The 22,904-nt window shown below is 38.0% G+C and overlaps 1 protein-coding gene across 5 annotated transcripts in view; it reads right to left on the bottom strand.

Annotated features, from left to right (window-relative positions):
* The window catches only part of ldb2a (LIM domain binding 2a), a 110,927-nt gene that overhangs the window by 64,947 nt on the left and 23,076 nt on the right, over positions 1-22,904 (bottom strand). For all 5 annotated transcript variants that reach the window (XM_026183021.1, XM_026183039.1, XM_026183031.1 and 2 more), the window contains exon 2: positions 21,055-21,157. In XM_026183021.1, the coding sequence (XP_026038806.1) occupies positions 21,055-21,157 (103 nt within the window). The remainder of the gene's footprint in view (positions 1-21,054; positions 21,158-22,904) is intronic.

Genomic DNA, 22,904 nt, shown 5'->3' with positions numbered 1-22,904 from the left:
GGGCGAAGGTGGAACCACCTTTTTTCCCTTGCGCTTGTTGTAGCAAGCAGAGGGCTGAGTGTCACAAAAAATGTCACAAATGTTATTATGTAACTTCAATGTCATAGTTGCAGCTTTCAAAGTTGGGAAACAACTTCACGGTGACTATATAGTGAAGTTCACCTACAGTACGTGATAATAAAAATAAAAAAAAACTGACGACCAAATGACAACGAAACCGTGAAATATTCAAATTGAGCCATCTGAGAAAGACATAAACAATAATGGATGATGAATGTAACATATTAACCAAAACTGACATTATGATATCCAGATTTTTAGAGGAAGAAGGAGTAAAACAATAGCCATGAGAAGCTGTTTCACCAGCGGTTGAATGCCGCTGGTAATTTATAGTGGAGGAAAATCAAGATACTCTATGTCTTTGTCTCGTTTTCTCAACATCTGCAGACCATTTTCGGCTGAATGGACCTCTATCATTTTGACTTTACCAGCTCAAATCTGGGAGGGAGAGGAAGAGCGAGATAAGGACGAAAGTGTAACAAGAGAGAGAAAAAACGGCAAAGCAGAAAGACAGAAAGAGAGCGCGAGACACATCTCCAGTCACCCTCATCCAACCTCACGCCACGCGTGGATAGCCACTGTTTGGGCAGAGAGGAAAGCAGGAGGGAAAGAGAGGGTGGGGGAGGGATGGGGGACAGTCGGAAGTGTTAGGGATGGAGGGGGGTATGTACCATCGAGGCCAGCCCTCATCCCCTCTTCACCTCCATCCATAATTCAACAGGGTCCAAACCCCCCCCCAGCTGCACAGAGCCCCAGGGCACGGCACCGCAGGAAGGACACAACACGCAGAGGAGGGAGAGACAAAGACACCCCGCTACAACCACCCAAAACACCTCACACACCACAAACAGTGGGACAGAAAATGCCAGGAGTTAATAGTGAGATGCATTATTCCTCCCTCACCATAAGTTAAGTCAAACTCCAGTCACGCATATTCTGAAAGAACAAAATATCATCCTTAACTTGACACTATACACATGATCACAGGATCATCATATTGTACATTAAATACACACAAACCTATACAGACTTACACACATTTCATAAGTAACTCATATTCCTGGTTGGCCCAATTCAACTGAAATGAGTGAAAAAAAAGCACATAATAGTAGATGCTAGACTCTGAGCAACTCATTTAGAGATGGGTCAAGGTCAGAGGCGGTTCAAGGTTGAGGGGTGGGCAGCTCCTTAGAGTTAAAAAGAAAAAAATGGTTCCATGTAACACTTTCTGGTATTTCCAGGTGATGCATATGGCAGTAAGTAAAGCAGAGTTTCTTTAAGCCTCTGAAAAAATAGACTGAGAAAAACCGTGAGCTACCCAGTGAAACAATCCATCTGGTAATTTCCATAAAATAATCTTGACCCTGTCCTAAAGCATTGAAACTTTTCTGTATTCAACATACTTTTTTTAACTGAATCTGTTCTCATGAGATGCAAAAAACAATTGCAATATCCAACAAGTGCATTTATTCTTCTGGTGCAAAAAAATATTGTACAGATTATTTTTTTTTTAATCAGAATACTCACTTATATGTTTATGGCACATAAATATATAAGCAAAAGCTGTCACTGAAACTGTTTTGAACTTTATTTCTCTTCTATATCTACGTGTAGCAATTAAAGTTTCATAATAAGCTTTCGACACATTGTAACTGTAGTAGTCTGAGAGGCAACTACACCTTCTCTAGGCTCCATTTTCTGTGTGGCCAACCACTGGTCTTTTTTTACAGAGATGAAGTATTACAAATAACAAAGTTCATGCATTTGTTAAACCATGGCGGTGCAAATGCACCTTAACTCAAAACTCAGTCTTCACTTACTTTTAGCATGTATAAAGCAGCGTTATGAAGTTAACTGATCACAGTGCTGGTTTCCAAAAGAGCCAACATTGAACCCAAAGATGAGATTAAAAGAATTAAAGAAGAAAATATGTATAACCCTCTTGCTTTTTTTTCTGGAAAATTACCTTCCAGGGCCTTCACCTTTTGAATGTAACAAATGAAATGTGTGAAGCAAACTGGCCTTGTACTGAAGATGAGGATTTTAAATAAGAAACACTTAATTTTAAGTAGTACTTTAACAAGATGCAGAGGTTCAGGACAACTACACTTTGAAATATCACAGAACTTTCTGTAAGTTACTCACCATTCACTATTTACTGCATGGACTGCATTTATAAGCAGTAGTTGGTTTGTTCAGAGCAATTTCCCTCTTATTCACAAAAACACACATCATACAATGTAACGGCCTTCAAGAGAAACTTTCATCTTTCCATTCACTTTCCCGCTGAAGGACATTTGAGCATGTTGATAGGAGGAACTGGGGATTAAAATGCCAATGCCACGATCACCGAACAACTTGCTCTACCTGCTGGGGATCAGCCGCCCTGCCAGCTGTATGAGAACAGAATTCATTGTTACAGTGTCTGCAGCTTGAGATACACCTGAGAATTGGTAACACAAGCAAATGTCATGGAAACTTTGTGCTACTTCTTGTCAAAAAGACATACACCAAAGACTGAGTCATCAGGATGAATATATCATTTTGAACTGGTGAATTTCTGCCAATGTGTGTGTGTGTGTGTGTGTGTGTGTGTGTGTGTGTGTGTGTGTGTGTGTGTGTGTGTGTGTGTAAAGAAGAGTTATTGAGGGATGAAAAAAGCGCCACATAAACATTTAATACCTTAAGTAAAGCAGTGCAGGCCCCTTTCACAGACTATGGAGACTGATGGGCCTCCACCACACTGTATTATATATAAATATGGATTTCTCCATGTGTCAATAACTCTGCACCGCTGACGTGCACAGGCACAACTGTTTGTGCGTGTGTGTGTTTATGATGTGTGTATGCGTGTTTTCTGTACAGATGCCAACACTTTTTTCCCCACTGTCTTTGAATCTAAGACCAGATGTGCCCTCTGTCTGTGACTGCGTATGTGTGTGTTACACTGTGCATACACTGCATGTTTTCCAGGTGGGGTTCTTCTTCTACTCTCCCGTGTGCAGATGGAAATTCTATTTATTATTAATAAATCTTCTCTTTCATTCTCTCTCAGAGCTCATCTTGTTGACCTTTCAGGAATGTTCTACTTTTAAAAGCTCATGTTGCATTTCACTCTTCACTTTTTCATGAGCTACACGTCTGTCGTCATTACTTGTAGCAAACATTTGCAAATTCCACTTTAGCAAAACAAATCGCAGAAGTGTAAAGTAAAAAGACCCCATGGGAAACTTTCCCAGGATCCTTGTAAATGTAATTTCATGTTTAATTCATATATTACAAAATGTAGGTTCAAAGTGATATGGAAACTAAATGCAGGGAGAGAGTGAATGCTGCAATTTCAAATTCTGAAGATGCTGAAATAGATCTTACTCTTTCAACAGAGTGATTCAAATTTTCCCCCAAAACACATTTTATCTTACAAAACATTCAGACTCTTTATCTTTACATGTTTATGTTCTTTCTGCTAAATATATTTTTATTTGTTATAAGTTCCAGCTGTTACCGCCCACAACTCACTGTATTTTTCAAACCTTTTTTCTTTTAAAAAAAAAACCAACTCAAGACAATGATGTTTGAAACATACAAAGTAAATTGTAAGGCATTGTATAGACACTCACAGCTTAAATTAAAATGTATGCAAGACCAACATAAAATACAGAACTAGGGAGGAAGAAGAGGTAAAAAGAAGGTGTGAATGAAGCAGAGGAAAAAGATGGCGAAAATCATTAGCGTAAAGAAAATGTGGAGGAAAAAGAGAAAAGAATAAGAGGGAGGAAGCAGAGTAAAATAAAGGATGGAAATAAGCAGGGGGAAAAGAACAGATGAGAATGTGAGCTGAAGGAGAGCAGGAGATGATAAAGGAGAAGGACAATGCAGCAGAAAAACAGGCAGATGATAAGATGGAGAAAGAACAAGGAAGAAGGAAAAGAGGGCGAGAGGAGGACAGAAGCAGATGAGGGCTATGTGTGTGTGTGACATGTATTGTTTCTCAAACTGGAAGGGGAAGCTGGTTTTGTTTTGCTCCGGGGCGCACAGAGTGTTGAGAAACAGGAAGCCAAGGGACCTGCCCATCCTCGCGGACAGCTGGTGCCCTCCGATAGCTGTTCCCCCTTCCTGTTAGCTTCATACAATGGTTCCCACCCTGGCTCAGACCATCTGGAAACCAACATGAGTGACCACTCTCTAAGCAGTATACGAAGCTCTTCAAACTAGAAATAGTACCATACTGTAAAACTGTTGTGTTTTGTTTTTTGTTTTTTCTCTTTAGAGCCTTCACAGCAAACCGATGTGCCAACTTCACCATATCAAAGAATATTTTATCAGTGATTAAAGTGATTCCAAGTAAACAATTGATAATATTATTTTCATCTCTGTTTTGCACTGTAAACACAGTAGATCTATGCTTCCTGGGTCTATCTTTCAGCTCATTTTTATAGCAACCAGCATAAATTCCCTGCAACCATGGAGAAAGAAAGATTCATTCAGTCTCTCCCGCCTAATTGCTCTCTGTGCATGTGCCAAAATCAAGAAAACTAGGGTGCACCACAGCCCTACTGCCCAAAGACCTTGGCAAAGATGTCTGCAAATTAGCAGACTTATGCAAAAAATAAATAAATAAACATTTTAACTCCAAAATGAAGAATTATTACTCCCTCCATAGCCACATACTGCTCCTGTATATGGGGGAAAAAAGCAAAGCAAATGAACTGTAAACCTTCCCAGGAAATATCCAAAATAAAAAAACTGAACTCATGAAAGTGTAATATATGCTTTTTCTAAAATAAAATAAATGTAACAGACCAGAATTCCCAGCTGGCACGGTTTATTCTGATGATAGACAAACAGTGGAGTCACCGATGTTTTTAGAACATGGATCGCTGGTAATGACAACACTAGAAATATAGAAACACAGCTTGGTACTTGGCAACATAACCTATGCCCCATTGTTTGTAGAACACATGTAGTGAATATGCAATTTTACAGTTATACAAAAGCTTTTTCTGCGTGGTGAAGTTCAAACTGAGCATCAGAATGGGGAAGAAAGGTGATTTAAGTGACTTTGAATGCGGCAGCAGAAGATCACACCAGGCGCCACTTCTGTCAGCTAAGAAGACGAAATTCAAGCTAGAAGAAAAAAACCACTGTCTGCTTTGATGAGTCACGATTTCTTCTGCAACATCGGATGGTATGGTTAGAATTTGGCATAGACAAAGGATGGATCCATCCTGCCTTGTATAAATGGTTTAGGCTGGTGGTACTGGTATTTTCTTTGTATACTTGAACCCCTTACTGCCAGTTTAAACACCACAGCCTGCTTGAGCATTGTTGTTGACCACATCCATCCCACTGTATCCTTGATGGTTGCTTCCATCAGGATAAAGTTTCATATAACAAATATCAGATGATCTCAAACTGGTTTCATGAACATGATGATGAGTTCACTGTACTAGAATGGCCTACACAATCACCATATCTCAATACAATAGAACACCTTTGGGAAGTGCCGCCACAGAAGATTTGCATCATGGATGAGAAACCAGCAAATTTGCAGCAGCTGCGTGAAGCCGTCATGTCAATATGAACCAAAATCTCTGAGGAATGTTTTGAACACCTTCTCGATTCTGTGCCATGAAGAAGTAAGTCATTTCTAAAGGCAAAAAAGGATCCAACCCACTAACATGTAACTAAGGTGTATAGATTACCAATTAATCACATAAAAAAATAGTAGAAAACATATTGGACACTTGTTTTGGGCACGTATGAAATATAGCAGAAATGTGAAACATGCCCTTCAAAATTAAAGTATTTGACACTGTTAATGCTCTTTCCTACAGTAAATTAAATTAAATAGTGCCTAAGAGTGAGACAGCAATGTAATGCAGAATCTTTACAATTCCAACTGCTTGTATTTGTCATTTCTCACTCGCTATATGCCAGTTTTCAGAATGTGCTCAAATAAATAAAAGGCTGCCTTTGGAAATCGAGTTTCACTTTTAGAAAGTCTAACAGTCTGATGACTAGTTGCCGTTTGTGATTGTAATCCAGGAGCGATGCCATGTGTTAGTGTGAAGAGAAGCTTTATCTATTCATGAACTGCTGAAAAAAAGGAAAGGCTTTCTCACATATAAATGCTATGGAAACAGAGTCATTTTAAGTCCTTACGAAATAAACTTGAAAATAAAACTTGAAAATTGGGAAAAAAATACGAACTTAATACATTCGCCTCCCCCCCAAAAAAATAAAAAATAAAAAAATAGAGTAATTGCTTATTTTAATGAACATGCAAACAAATGTAGGTGTTACTGCTAAGAAATAAAACAGTTTCTAAAGTCTGTTGCTTTTATTGTTTTATTTGTCCTTCAAGTCCTTTGGTGTTTGTAGTCTGCTGTCAATAAACAACAATGACCAAGTGCAAGCAGACAGAAAAGAATAATGGCACACAATAATATTTCTAAGTCTTATGTGTTGTTTTGCTAAAAAAAAAAAAAAAAAAAAAAAAAAAGTAAAATGAACTGCAGGTGCCTCCTAATGTGCTTTACTTTCATGCCAGCGGGCTTTTTGTGTGAGAGTAGGCGTCAATTATTTTAGATATTGGATATTGTTTTAGAATGAAAAGGCTACAATTCCCAGCAGCCTCAGAAGAACCACATTATGTCTTTACAAAGGCTCGTCTCTTTCTTATCTGGTCAAACATCGCAACAAAATCCACTGCTCACATCTGCTGCTGTATATTTTCATCCGGCTCTCACATAAAGTGAACACTGTGCAAACACCCACGGATTCTCACATACTGCATTAAAAATCGTCTATCAGAAATCAAAACCGGAATCACATCAATTCTGGCGGTTTTATTTTTTTGTGTTTTTTTTTATTGATTGGTTTTACTGCAAAAGGTTGATTAAGAGCAGCGAACAATCAGGATTATAGAGTTTCACTTCTGTATCATTTTGTCTTTGTCTCCGGCTTTGTCTGAGTTCACTTTGACTGCGTTTTAATTGCAGCAGTTTTTCAGTTACAATGGCAATTTGAAGTTAAAGTTAAATTATATCAGCGCGCTCTGACTCGGGCTCTGGTGTGCTTTTATAAACTCTGCATGCATAAATGGAATTGACTCATTTAAAATATTTATTTTCATAAAATGTGTAATGTGCTGCACAACAAATTAAACCATGAAATAAATTTAATTATTGATGATGAATGCACTTAAAACAATTCCATAAATCTATTCTATGAAACTTCCAAATTAAGGTACGTTGCCGTAGTGTTCTTAGCTCGATATAGCCATTTCATTAAAACAAATTTTATGCAAGATCAAAGGGAGGCATGAAAAAAAAAAAAAACGGGTAAGCCAAAGGGAAATTTACATAACAGGGGCATGTCTTTTTCCACATATCTTGCCAATATATTAATGGCATCTGATAAGGGGTTGTCAGCTGCAGACAGACAAGGTGCTACTGCCTCTTGTCATGGAAATCGAGTGACTGTTTCTGATAATTGCCGGTGCCTTCGAAATGTGCCAGCTTGATCCACCGCAGTCAAAATGTGGCTGAATTATCATTTTCCACTCAAAGAAACTTGCTTCCCCGTTACTGTACAATAAACTTTCTTTCATTTCTTTGCTTTAGAATGTGAAGTAGCCACCGCCGTTTTCACCTCACTCAACTCTAACCCAGAATGCAGGCTGCCTGATCTGATTGGCCACACAAACCACACACAGAAAGGGGAGATGGCCAGTTGCCAGAGAGCGGCCGATAACAGGCCTGTAGTGAATGAAAAAATAAACACTAAAACTCTTTCTGTTCTGCCAACTAAACAATCAGCTATGTCTTAATTGCCATCGGGCGGCCACTGGGAATAAAAATGAAAATACAACCTGCAATTAGACTTTGAAATTGATTCCATTAATAATTATTTTGTAACAGACATTTTCTAGCTGTTATAAGGGTGTTAACAGACAATTTAGGCAAAATTCCAGAAAGAAGAGTTTTAATGGGACTGGAATTGAGCAGGCCTTGCTATACCTAACATAAACAGATGAATTTATACAGGCAGAGCAAACCAGCAGCAGTGACTGCATGAAGATACAAGATGGTAGGTAGACCTTTATTTAATGAATGAATATGTAGCTGCCTATACAGTATGAACACTTAAAGATTTCCTGTTCATACCTGACATTACTGCAGGGAAAAAAATTAACAAAACAATAGTTTCTATGAGTGTTTTTGACAGCTTGATCCACTTTAAGTTCACAGAAGAGAATAACGGATCCCTCAGGAGCTTTGGGGCTCATCAGATTCCTTTATGAATCAGAGTCAGAATGTGAGCTTACTAGCCTGTAGACAAAACTCCTGATCCCAACTGCCTGCAGAGTCTGCAGAGACTTGCTTCTAGAGTTTGGTGAAGTTACAAAACTTTTACGGTTTCTTTATTCAAACACTCATTTTACATTTTGATTCAAAAATGCCTTAATATATTTGAAAGTTTTGTTGAGTGGGGCAAGGGGATTTTAAGCATTTATTTGACTGTAGCAGTGGAGAAAGAGAGGAATAGATAAAGAGGCTAAGGGAACGGCACGCAGCAGTGTTTCTGACCGGGAATTACACCAGCTCGGGGTTCAGTTGCTTAGGGCAAACGCATCTATGTGGTACCTTACATGCTGTTTGGTTGCCTCTTTATTGAAGCAATTCATGTAAAAAACATAATCTTCATGTAGTGTACTTTTTTTTTTTTTTCCACTTGACACTGAGGGGGAAAGCGCTGAAACATCCCAAAAAAACAAAGTGTTCCTCAAAAGTGTTTTAGAAAACGATCTTTCTTTGAAAAGAAGCAATGAACACAGCTAGGAAAACCTATTTCAGTGTACACATGGGCACCTGGCTGTTGCTCAAGACAGACTCGACCAAACCTGTCATGCTTGTTTTATCCTCCTTTTATTTTCACGTGTTTAATGTGTGGCTGAATTTATAGTTTACATCTTACACCGATTTTGTCTTGGCTTGAATCAAAAACAGACAGAGCTGGTGTTTCTGATGGAGAAAGTGTGGCTCAAGTGCAATCAGAAAACAGACTGCAAAGGGAAAAAGAGGTGGCACACAACAAATAAAAGCTTTCTCTTAAGTCATCATTAGATTCAATAAAGAGTTGAAATAAGGTGATAATATCGGACAAAAAGGCATAAGATGATTTTCAAAAATGTGAAGCTACTTCCGTCAAAACAGTACCTTAAAATAAAACATATTAAAGAATTAATTAATAATTACTGTAATTTATCCTATTGGTTAGAGTTAGCTTCTATGAGTAAGTTATGTTATTCGTATTTTCACTTAATCAAGATCTCTTTCACTCTAATAGGTTTGATTTTCGATTATAATTTGCAAATGTACTAATGCAATACTTTCTGGATTATTTGAATCTAATAGAATCTGCAAGCTAGGCACAAGGAAATAGTCACAAAATACATTTCCTTCCTGTAGAGTCGACTGATATCTAATAATGTTTCATTTCAATTCTTTTTTGCTTTTTGGGGGTTTTGAATCATTAATGCTAACCTGCATGTCCTTTAATATGCCAGCCTGTTGACTGTATGTGAAACAACATAAGGCATCAGCGAAGCAGGATCCATAGCGCCACATTTAAAGGAAAGGTTCACTCTAAATGTATGTATTCTGCAAGTGTCTTTTTAAAAGCAACAGTAGCTTTTCTTTAGATTGTGAAAATCTGTCTGAGCCACATGCATCCTATTTTCTTTATGGGGCAGGGCACACAGGCTTTCAGAAGATCGTCTGGCTGCAGGTGCAGGCAGCAGAGGGATCGTGGATCTGCTGGAGTGGGAGGTAATGGTCGGAAAATACGGCAGAAGCAAAGAGACGCTGGACCTCCAGGTCAAAACTTACTAACGGAGAGAGACAAGGGTGTTTTTGTTTCACAGCTGAATAGAATGACCACTGCATACCATCATGCATGCTTATCAAACTTTGCGCTGTAAATATCACAAAGCTGCCATCTGCAGATCAACTGCCATCAGAAATTGGCCATCTCCAAGGCCAGAGCACAAAGTCTAACAATGCGGGGCTAGAGACGTCAAATTTAGATCAGCAAGCAAAGGAAAAATGTAATTAACTTATTAAAAAGAACATGAACACAAGCATCAAGTCAATGCTTTGCACAGCCTTAGCAATCAGTATCTCTAAACTACTTCGAGATTCCTCCACATTAAAGGTCTTTCTTTAAAAAAGGGCCACAATTATAACTGCATACACTTTGGAAATTGAATGAGAGTATTTTAACAAAGTTTGAGGGCTTGCTATAATAATTTGATTGATAAGTTGATTAAGACAAAATCAGCTACAATTATTTTGATGAGTGTTTAATTAGGTTAGTTACTTATCGAGCAAAACTGCCAAACACTCATCAGTTTTGGGATCTCAATTTATGAGCATGCCCCATTATCTCAGCTTTTTTTGCAATTACAAATGACATATTTGGGAGTTTGGGGCTGCTGGTTAGAAAAAAAACACAAATAACTTCAACCTTATTTTCTGACATTTAATATACCAAAAAAAACCCAAAAAATCAATTAATGAAAATAAAACAGTCTCTGCAGCCTTAGGCTAAAGCTGTTGTCAAGGACAAAAGTTGTCCTCTCTACATTATATGTTTTTTATTCAGATATATAAGGGCCCCTTATATGACTTTGCCTCCTCATGTCGACTGCACTGCACATAGACACACAGATGCACATTTAGCACAATGTCAGCTGTCAGAAATATCATGAAAATGCCATCAGCATAGTTTACAATAGATGGCAGTGTCGAACTATCCAGGAACAGAATATACAGCAAAATGTTAAGGGTACATTTTTTATGTTTAAATCTATCTTTTCTCTCTCTCCTCTCTTGCACTTTCTCCCTCCGTCTTTCTTTGTGGCCAATCCAGCGCTGCGGTTCCCAGGCTCAGCTCGACTGTCAATCAGCAGCAGCCTACATCTCAGCGCTGCAGCTGAGCCAGGGCCGCATCATCCCGCCTGCCAATCACCGCTCTACACCTTCAATCCATCCTATCCATCTCTCTGTAAAGCAGATTCGCACACCGTCCCCCGTCCCCCCCCACCATCGCCATCCCCGCACCACCACCACCTCCACCTCCTCCTTTCAAAACAACTGCCACCACAGAAGAATTGAGATCCCTTTAACTCTCCAACCAGCACATTCACGCACAAACATTTACCGTCGCTTGAACGGGGAAAACACACAAAAAGATACATAGTTTGTGTTTGTGCATGTGTTCATACAAGCATGAACACATGCACAAACAGAGGGAAAGGCCAACACTGGACAAATAAATGATTTATGTTATGTAATTATACACAAAGGACACAGTGCACACCAATGACATTATAGTTTCTTGCAAGCTGAATATAAATTTGGCATTCCTGAAGACAAGATAGAGTCTGGCTTCTGAACTGGGGGTCTTGATGCATTAATGCAAACACATGTTACATTGTAGCATTCAGTTTTTTATGACTATACATTGTGTAAGCGGTTATTTGTACTGATGAAACTACAGAGAATTTTCATGCAGCTCGGCAGCTCGATGCAGCTGTTACCCTCTTTCACTATTTTCATTTGACGGCACATTTACTCTATGGTTCAGTCCATCCTGTTTCTAGCAGTCGCTGGCAGGCAGCTGTTTTTACCTAACAAGTTCTCATAAACCCACTGTATTCTACTTGGCTGGTAGCAAACAAAAGACAGGCAAAGTCAGTAATAACTTGCTTAACATAGTGGAGCTTTTAGTGGTTAAACAGCATTTTTTTTTACTTTTCTTTCGATGAAAAACACCCTGGAGGGTTTTTTTGGGGGGTTGTTTGTTTTAAATAAAAACCTTATAAATTATAAACCTTATAAAAACCTTATTTTTGTTTAATGGTTTCAAAATTTACATCTGTTGCTAAAGTTGTATAGCTTTGAGCTAAAATGCTTTGTAAATGCTTCATTTAAAAGTAGCTACATACAGGGAAATGGTCATTACTGCTGAGTAAACCTGTGGTACATTATGAAGTTTTCTGAGGACAAGACAAAAATGAAACTCTTATTTCACTGTATAAAACAAATGTTTTATTGTATGTTTAAGTCAGACATTTTTACCAATACAATAACACTGGCCTTATATGGCTAAAAACACTCATTATGGTCTTGTTGCCAAATGCAAGACTGGTCCAAGAAAAGATCTGATCATTATCACATTTCCAACCGTACGCAATCTGGTTATTGATTAAAAGTTTGCCACTTTTAATTCATAGCACCAAGTGAGCTCCTTGTTAAGTTTACTTCACGGCAGAGGCAAGAGTATTAAAACAGTTTCCCCGTGTTTTCTTCCTCCTCATTATGTCCTCATGCTTGCTTAAAGATTATTAGCTGTGGTCATTTTATCGCTGCAATTATTGCGTGCTGCAATGCAAGAATAACTAGATGAATTGTAAATGCGTTGTGAATCACTTTTGCAGTTTGCCTTGAACCAACCCACTAAACATGCAGACTTTTCCTTCTCTTGTTTGAACTACTTCTAAAATGAGCCTTGCTCTTTGATTGCATCATGGAGTGCAGCTTTCATCAGATGCCTCATAGATTGCAGAGCCAGACAAGGTACTGGGGCGAATGTTAAGGCCACAGCAATTGAGAGTATAATTAGATAGAGGTTCTGAATATTCGGTGTACTGTAGAAAACAGTAATTGGCCTGCACCGGTTGAGAATTGTTTTACACACATACAAGGGTGCACAAATGTGCACCAAAACGCTCAGTCCAAAGATAAAATACGACGCCAAGAAGAACATATTAAAAATATTAACTTATATCAAAAGCAATATGCTGTCATGGCAATACAAGATGTTGTTAAGTTTTATGTCCAAACTATAAACTATAATGGCATATCCGAGGCTGCGAATTCTCACTCCTCACATTTAGTGCTCTTCAGATCTTTGCAAGAACAAGGCGAGGGAAGAAATAATGCAATCTGTCTGGATAAGCTGCTTATGTTGTCGTCTGTCATGCTTATTGTTCCTGATACATGTAGATCACAATTAGAAGCAACAGACAATCCTGTTTGCTTTTCGTTAATGACACAAAGTGGGGAATAATTTTTAAGAAAACAGCCACATATTGTGACTTTAAATTCTCCACCATTTCACCAGCAAGCAAACCATTAGTTTAAGGTTTTCTAGGTCAGTCTCTAGATATGGTTTGGTTAAGAAACTACTAGTTAAATCTGGGAATTGACCAGCCAACCAGCTGGTTAAATGAACATTCATTGACTTGCAGCTGATTTAACCCGTTGATCTGCTGCTGATGCTACCACGCTGGATCCTATTTTTTCTTTTTTCTCTTTTTTTGGTTACAGCTTGGAAAAAAGTGGGGGATTGCTGAAAAAGCTTGCGAACCACTGCTCAAAAGTGTCAAAAAATACTCAAAAACGCATCTTCAAATTGCTTGCTTGAATTGCTGACTGTTGTTAGTAATAAAGGCATTCGATTTACAATGAAATCCAACGGGGGGAAAAAACAAATCCTCAAAACACTTCAGTGAAAACCCAATCAAAGAGCAGCAATGGCAATGGACAGCACCATAAAAGTGTAAAAAAATCTATAAGAGATATATTAGCAGGCAAAATAACTCTGGATGTTCTATACTGTTTAAATAACACATGCCTAACACAGACTGAGGCTACTTTTTCCTTTAATGATAGAACCAGTCGAAGATGGTTTGTGACCTTTTAAGCAGAAATGTGGAGAAAACTGTGCCCTTCACAAGTTCGTACAGCCAAAGGTAAAAACTGTAAATGTTTGGAATTTTTGGATCATGGTTTCAACTGCCGATTACTTTTTTGTTTTTATTATTAATCCATAAAATATGTCTATATTTCTGCTTTGTCCTATCAGCAGTCCCAAACCACCCAAAATGTATATTTTTACAAAGATAATTAACAGAAAAGTAAATTAAGAAGCAGGGAGGTGCAAATGTTTATTTTTTATTTTTATTTTTTTTATAATAAATGACTAATTAATTACCAAACTGACAAAGTTGAAGATCAATTTTCTTTAGATTGAGTACTTAATCAATAACTAATTGTTTCAATTCCAGTTAAAGGTCAGAACTGATTTTGGAGCATCGCATAGAGCAGAGAGGGCTCAAGGAGGATACAAATCTATTACCGTTTGTCCTCCAACAATTAACACGCAAGCACATCCAATATGAGCCATTTCCTCTGAGAAGCCACAATGAACACCAGCTGGAGACGAGTTACAAAACACCTGAACGCAGGTCCATGCAATAATAAAAAACAGATTAGGTAAATTAGCTTTTCTAATTTTTCCTCCGCTGAACGTTATGAAATTAGAGCACCCCAGAATGGAGTGAAATGATTGTTTCCTTGTAATTATCGCATAAGCTATTGCATGACTCAAACAAATATGATTCCATTTCAACGAGGACGGGAGTTTTTGTGTTTATACCTCCATACGTTACGCAGAAAATGAAAAATAAACATATTGGGACTGTTTTAATGGAATAATACATAAACAGTTTAATGAACGTCATCTCAAACATAAGCATGTGTGCTTTACAAGCAGAAGCTGTTTAATAAAACACAAATGTCAAGACTTGTCCTTTTCATTTGCTTAACATGTTTAATCTTTATAGGTCCATATATTCTCGTTTCATTGTATAAATGTCATGAGGGGAAAAAAGATAAGATCTCTAGCCTTATGATTTAAATCTATCAAAGATAATGCTAAGAACTTAGCTTAAAAACATTTTGTTCTACTCAGAATATTTCTGTCAGAGGAGATGCTGTTCCACTGTGCTAAATGTTATAACCTTTTGTGTCTCTCTCACTCTTGCAACATGTATGCATGCCCCTTTAACCACCGCTAACCGTTCTCCACTTCCTACACACTCGCATCTCCACTGGTCAGTGTTGTTCTGACCTGCATGACAATAACACCATATATCAGCGCTTTCTCACATTGCTGGAAGCTGGGAGAGGATTTCAGAGTAAGGCCACATCGGGGGTCACATTTACATTTTATATGTTAGGCAGTTAGCTGACGCGCTTGTGCTGAATGACTAACAATGAGCCCAACAGCACGTTGAGCTTCAATTTCTGAGATGCCAACAGTACAATCTAAAAGCAAAAGGATGGAGGATGTAGCTGTACTGGCAGCTGAAAGATAATGGCACCGGTTCAAAGACACAGAAAGTCGGCAGCACAAAGTTAGAGCGACAGTAGTGGCACTGTAAGTTTTTCAGGCAGTAGACTGAGGTTAATGTGCCATTGGGTCTTTTTTTTCACTTGCAGATGTGTTTGATTTTCACTTGGTTTCATTTTAACCCACTTTCACAGGTTTTGGCACCAAAATCTACTTGGTTACAGTAAGGAAATGATTGTGGTTTTTGGGTTAAATATGATCCTTCATAGTAGTAATCCCTTGCACTGAAAACAGACAAGGTGGGAGTACGATCTCAATCATGCCAAAACCTGGTGCATCAAGCTACAGACACCAAAGAACACTTTGCATATAAACGAGCCACGCCGGCAGCTTTGACAAAATGGGTGAGTCACCCAGCCAAGCAATATCAGTCACTGGTTCCCAGTGTCTGAAACAGCCCATTGAAGGTTTCATGAAAAGAAGTAGGTGGCATAAACTGACCTTATTTTAGACCTGATTTTTGTGTGGGCCATTTAAAGTTCCTCTTTTAATGGCTACCTAATTTTGTTTTCACTTGAATGTTTGGTTAGATTTAAGCATCAAAAGTACTTGGTTTGTGTCAAGAAAATATCACAGTTTAGGTTAAAATATAGCTTTTCACAAAATTGAATGCAAATGGCGATCTGGTGAGAAAAGTGTAAGTCAGCTGCAAAGAAAAATCTAGGACAGCAGCTTAATGAAAAAAAACAAGGGTGCTTTAAGTACGAAACAGACAGCTAGCTTAAAGTTTAGCTAGCCAAAAGCTGTACAGAGACATCAATATGCACAAAAAATTGCAAATTTGTAGACGTTTTTGGTAATGCAAAAAGGAAACAGTGTAACTTTTAAACAGCAGTCATTATATAAAGTAACAAGTTACTGCAGTTTTCAAGTTATCCAACAGGAACTTCTCCCTAAACAAATATTTAAGTTGCCTTAAGCAAGGCACTTCCGTCCTCCTACCTGCTGAGTCATTGTAAGCAGTTCAAGAGCTGTTGCTAAAAATAACTACAGTACTGAGCAGTGGACAAAGTAGCTAACTGGAATATATATGACTACAAGTACTGCTATATGATGCATTATGCTGTGTTTTTATGTATACAATGCATAGGTGCCAGTGCAAAGCTGAGCGAGACAGCCACATCTCTTTCAGATTCATTGTTATTCTTTAGAATCGGATCTGTTGCTTGGTACGTGTAAGGTTGGTGGATTGTTCCTCGATGATGTATTTCGCTGTGTGTAACTTAGAGCACCTGAATGTGAATCGAGGAAGGCTTGAAACGGACGGTGAGTCATCATCGCCATGGTGTTAAGCCTCCCGTTCCCGGGGGAACAAGGTTACCGTCTCTACACCAATGGGGATTTTTATTTTTACATTTGAAAAGCAAACCAGGGCCCAGCTCACAACAATCCTCCATTGCCGTCTCTCCTCTCCCCTCCTCCTCTTCCATAACTAAGCTGCATCACACACACAAACCCAGCAGACGCTACACACACATCGCCTCATTTTAGAGCACCATGTCCTTATCTATGTCTGTGTGATATTCAATATGTTTCAGATATCAAAATACAAACCTATGCAGATGAGATGGAGGGGACAATATCACAAACTCAGTAAAAGCCTGTGCTCTGTCATTTGCTGCAGAAAACCACATACTACAGCAGCGGTCTATTTTCAGGAGTTGAAAGCGTACAATACAATACCAACTATTTAGAAACCCAAAGCCCTGCAAACCTTAAAGGAGCAGTTGGGGAATGCACTAACTGGCCTTCTTTACAAAAAAGGAGATGGCTGATATCACACTCCTGTCTTTATTGTCTGTGCTGGAGTTTAAACTTGGCTCAGCTATGCAAAAGTGTAAGCAAAATGTGTAATTAAACACATTATTTGCTTGTACAACCCAAGGTAAAAAAATATTTCCATTAGAAATCAACCCTCTCATCAAATTTTCAGTCACCAGATTAATTAAAATGTTTAAAAAATGGCCCAAAATTGTCAAAAGTGCTATTTATAACTTCTCACTAACAGGGTCCTTATTCGTTGAGTTCTGCCTTCATGAAAAGTCAAAAATATTCATATTTTCTTCTCAAAGGATTACTCACATTATTTTTTAAATCTTTAATTATCAAAATAGTGAGATAGTGATGACCTGAGATTTCCTTTTTGTTGATCAACTAATCACTGCAGCTCTTTCTGTATCTCTGGATGAATAACTACAGAAGGGATGCTACCGAGATATTCTTGGCACTGACTTACAAAAAAGAAATGAAAAACAGGGGGAAGCAGCAAGGCTGGCTCTCTCTTAAGTTATGAAATATTCCTCCTAGCACCTCTACAGCTCAATCTTTAGCCATTTTCTTTTAACTGATTTGCTTAGCTACTTCTTGAGAAACAGTTTTAACCAACCATAACTTCTATGCGGCACCTCCACTAGCTGGCAATTTGTTCATTCTAATAGCCGCTCCTAAAATGGCAATTTCTTCATTTCGTTTTGTGTGTGGATTAAACAAACTAGATTCAACATGTTGCTAACTTTGCTTTAGAGTCAATCTACCTGTTCCATATTAGATAATACCCTCTGGCCTCCATCTTCATACTAAACGCCCATGAGATTGGTATTGCTCTTTCTATCTACCTCTCAGTGCGAACGTGTATGTCTGCATTTGTTAAACTCTGATTGATTTCCCTTACAGGAATAATATGTAATCAACTCAATGAGCAGCCTACAGCATGCAAACAGCTCTAAGAGTATAAGGCATCAAAGTGGTGCCAAAGGTGTTTTTTTCTCTGTGTTAATTCATAAGTTTTCTTTAAAAGATGTCCTCAGTGTTCTTTTAATAAAGAAACAAGGGATTCTCCTTGATATTCTGAGGACAGTTGTAATTATGTTTTCAAGAAATCCTGTTTTATTCTGGTATAGTGGTTGACTACATGCATAGCAACACCTACTGGCTTCCAGCAGCCATGGCTTCAGAGAAGAAGCAAATCAGAGGGGTAATTTGTCAAATTAACAACCTACTGTGTTTCTATTTAGGCCAAACCTTTAGTTTAAGCTCACTGTCAGTAAGGTAAAAAAAACTGAAATTTAAACTCCACGACTGGATATTTTTTTTAATCTACTTATGTTTTTTCCCCCTTAAGCACCAAGTATTTTCCAGAGAGATGTGTGTCCACCGAAACCTTGAAGTGCACAAAATACTGGTCCTCTAACACTGCAGTAAATGAACAAGACATTTTCTATCTGAAGACCAATATGACTCCTTTAACTTCTCAAACCTATTGGAAGTAAAGCAGACATGGTATCATTTTCTTCTGCATCCTTCTAGGTAAAAAGTACCAAGCTGTCACAAAGCCCCACGACTATGATCTTATACAAAAGCAGCTGTTTTGTGTCTTCACAAGACAGACATGACCATTATTTGTCTATTTTCGAGACTGCGGTTTATGCTTGCATCTTTATTTAAAAAGTGCAACCCACAACGCAAGCCTGTGATGAAAGTTTCAGAAAGAGGTTACCAGTAGTTACATGTGATGTTGCACCAATGTTCGGCAATCACATGCAGAGAAAAACCTATTGTTAGAAGAAGAAGAGATACCAATTTTCTTGCTGTCAGTGCCTCGGTGTAGCCGAATGCAGAAATGGTTGACTCAGTGGTTACAAAGCTTTACTGGAAATGTCTGACTCGCTAACTGAAGAAGTTCACACATTTTTTTTCCCTAAGAGCTGTTATGAAGGCATTTTGGGAAATTCAGGAAATCAATAACTTAACTGAAAGAAGATGTAGTAGGTTAAAGCAAAGTGGAAGTAGTCTACAACTTTTTTTCCCATTTGAGCACAAAGTCAGTCCCAGAAATGATGAACAATGTCTGAGTATGTGTCTGAGTATGTGTAGGTGGAAGTTTTCAATAAAAAAAAAGAAGAAAAAAAAAAAAAAGAAATGGCAAGTTGTGTTGCTCAGCCACTTACAAACATGCCTTGAGAGGACACAGAGTGGTGGTTTAAGACCCTTGAAAACAGGTTGTTTTAAGAGAATGCCCCTTATGAATTTAATGGTTTTGAACATACAGCAAGATAGTTACAGATGTAGATATCTAAAGAGGAAGCCAGTAATAAATAGGCTTATATACGCATTCTTTCTTATAGCCAGTAGGGGGTGACTCTTGCTGATCTTTATAGTCTGATCCTATAAAGATTTACAACAAACTGCCCCACTTCTCATTTGTGTAAATATCTCAATAAACACTTTGCTGATGAGTTATAGGTCTTAATCACTAGGTTTGAGTATATAGAATCTTTAGCTCTTTAATTACACTCCCATTTAAGCTCAACATAAACAATAAATCAGGGTAGCCATTCCCAAACTTCACAATGTAAAGGTCCATTTTGAACTCTTCCTGAAAATATTTTGTGGTCCTACTTAATTACATCATTAATCAAGACACAAAACTATTTGGTGTTCTGGACCCACACTTGAAAAATTCCAGCAATACATATAAACTTAGGCTTCTTCAGCAGCACGTGTTAGCCACCATAATTGCGAATAACACATTTCATGTGACTTTTTAAAAAATATATTTTTAATATTTTTTTTACTTTAAACACTTTATTGTGATTTCAATTAGATGTTACTGCAGTGCCGTCAAGGACCACTAGAGGGCTGTGGTCTGCATTTTTGGCATCATTGTTTTAGGGCAGCGGTCCCCAACCTTTTTTGCGCCACGGACCGGTTTAATGTCAAACAAAATTTTCACAGACCAGCCTTTAAGGTGTCGCAGATAAATACAACAAATAAAATGATACTACCAAGACAAAAACTGTGGTATTTTGTAAATATAATAACAAACACAAATTCACTGTGTAATTGTGTAACTTTATTAGCAGCGTCCTCCTGAAATGCGCCAAAAACATTGAGAGTAACGTCCTCCTCTCTGCCCCTTAATGTGCTCTAGTCGCTATGGTAACGCTTAAATATTTCTTTCAAAATAAGACACACCACTACAACACAGGAAAAGACCCAGGGAAACAGAGTTAACGATAAAAACCCTGAAAACCAGAAATTTCACACCCGAGCCTCAACTCGGGCCAATACCAAACGATTCACGGACCCATACCGGTCCGTGGCCCGGGGGTTGGGGACCATTGTTTTAGGGCATGACTATGTTGTGACTGCCCACCTTACTGTATAACCAAGGACTAACCTTGGTTTCTTATTCAGATCCACTCCTCAGTTGTGATGTCCAATTTAAAAAAAAAAATCCACAGCGCCAACATGGTTATGAAAAAAAAAAGTTCAACTTCAAAACAAAATTTCACAAAATCACTGATGATGGGTGATGTCACAGTAGCTAAGCCATACATTGAGTTTATGGGTTTTCCCAAAGAACACTGCGTATTATTTCTTTTATTCCATGAACATTGTATTTATATCCAGATTTCTAGTCTGAAAATGTGATAAAAATTATGATTTTTAGTACCTTAAATGTCATTTTAGCATAATAGACTACAGTGTTGCTCAGAGAGTAGTGAGTGACTTCAGAAAAGGCTGTTCACTTAAAAATGACCTAACAAGTTAAAAAAAAAACCCAATGTGCAGACAGAACTGTCACAAATAAATGCTTTTTACTTAAAATACAACATAATTAAAATATTCAGTTGGCACCTACTAATTGAGGTATGTGGATAATCAGTGGTTATTAACAAAGGAGTTTTTGAATAGAAGAAATGAGATGATTGTGTGTGTTCTTACTGTATCTCTTTGGTCCATCTTCGAGGCAGAAGGAAAGCGTGAGAGTGGCATCCTCTTCAAAAAACTCTGTCGCAAAGGCATCCCACCACAAACTGTCGCTTTCCTGAATAAACAAAGTCAAAGGTCATAAAGACAGGTATACCACTTCCTGCCCATTTGAAAATACTGTTTAACAGTTTTTAACAACAGCCACAGATTTAAGGTCATCACCACCTGATGTACTGTGTGAAATCTTGTGTTTTCAATGGCCCACGTGTTGCTTCAGTTGGGTATGAAATTCTTCATTTTCTTCTACTATTTAATAACCCAGTGAATTTCCTTTATCCCGGTTGTTGTGCTTGTGCTATTGCATTTTTTTACATAAATTCAATATTGATTTATTCTGATAAGACAAAGATATTGTGACAATGCGGGCTTTTCCATGAGACAAGATAAACACGAATCTAGTTTGTTTTTTATCACATGTGAATTCATGAGTGTTCCCCTTACTGTATTCATTCAAATGAAACTCAGAAGCTTTATGAAAGTTTACAGTTTGGGCTGTAAAATGGTTTAAATACAACACATTACAGTGTGGATCAAGAATGGAAAAGTTAAAAATATGGGAATAAAATAGAAGTCAGGAATGCTTCTTTACCAAAACAAAAGACAATTCTAAAAGATGAGATGTGATGGCCTGAGAATTTAACACAAGTTGATGTGAAGCCAAAATATGGTAACACTCTTTGCTTTTCTTAAGCAAGCACTTTGGGAGAGCCCTGCCTGAGGCTTCTCCAAGTCTGAATTACAAGCTGAAGTGTAAAACAGCTTTAAGATCAACTTCTCTTTTCAACTTTCACAGCAGGTCACGATAAGTTGGCCATAAGAACACTGCTGACAATATTAATATATTAGGTGGATATTTTAAATTACTCTTTTAAATATATGAATAAACAAACGTAAGTGATTTACTTAAAACAGTTAACCTCTTAGTATTAAGTAACAGTAACAGTAATGGATACAGTAGCAGCAGGCCAACAATCATAATAACAGTATCACTAGTAATTACAATCACATAATGATTGTTTAAAAAAGTACTATTAGTAGTAGCTTAAGCAGTGATGCTTTTTTTTAAAAAAGCATTAATATTAATATACTAATAGAAGCATTGAAAGGTGCAAATGGAGTTTGCAAAGTCAATATTTTGTATGACTACCTATATTTGTCAACACAGCCTTAATTCGCTTTGGCAGGTTTTCTTGTAATTTTTCAAGGTATTCCTTAGGGACAGTTTTCCAGGCTTCTTGAGCATCCCAAGGCTTTTCTTTGGATGCCGGATGCCTTTAGTTAAATGGTCTGGATTTGTATAGCGCTTTACTTGGTCCTAAGGACCCCTATACTATACACAATCATTCACACACTGGTGAGTGCAAGCTTCAGTGTAGCCACAGCCGCCCTGGGGTGCACTGACAGAGGCGAGGCTGCCGGACACTGGCACCACCAGGCCCTCTGACCACCACCAGTAGGCAACAGGTAAAGTGTCTTGCCCAAGGATACAACGGCAGAGACTATCGGAGCCGGGGCTCGAACCGGCAACCTTCCGATTCCAAGATGAACGCCCAACTCTTGAGCCACGATCGCCCCATACAGTGGGGCAAAAAAGTATTTAGTCAGCCACCGATTGTGCAAGTTCCCCCACCTAAAATGATGACAAGGGTCGGTAATTTGCACCAGAGGTACACTTCAACTGTGAGAGACAGAATGTGAAAAAAAAATCCATGAATCCACATGGTAGGATTTGTAAAGAATTTATTCGTAAATCAGGGTGGAAAATAAGTATTTGGTCAATAACAAAAATACAACTCAATACT

This window comes from Astatotilapia calliptera, chromosome 2, assembly GCF_900246225.1.
Source record: "Astatotilapia calliptera chromosome 2, fAstCal1.2, whole genome shotgun sequence".
Lineage (NCBI taxonomy): Eukaryota > Metazoa > Chordata > Actinopteri > Cichliformes > Cichlidae > Astatotilapia > Astatotilapia calliptera.
This window is presented reverse-complemented; position numbering and strand designations above follow the sequence as displayed.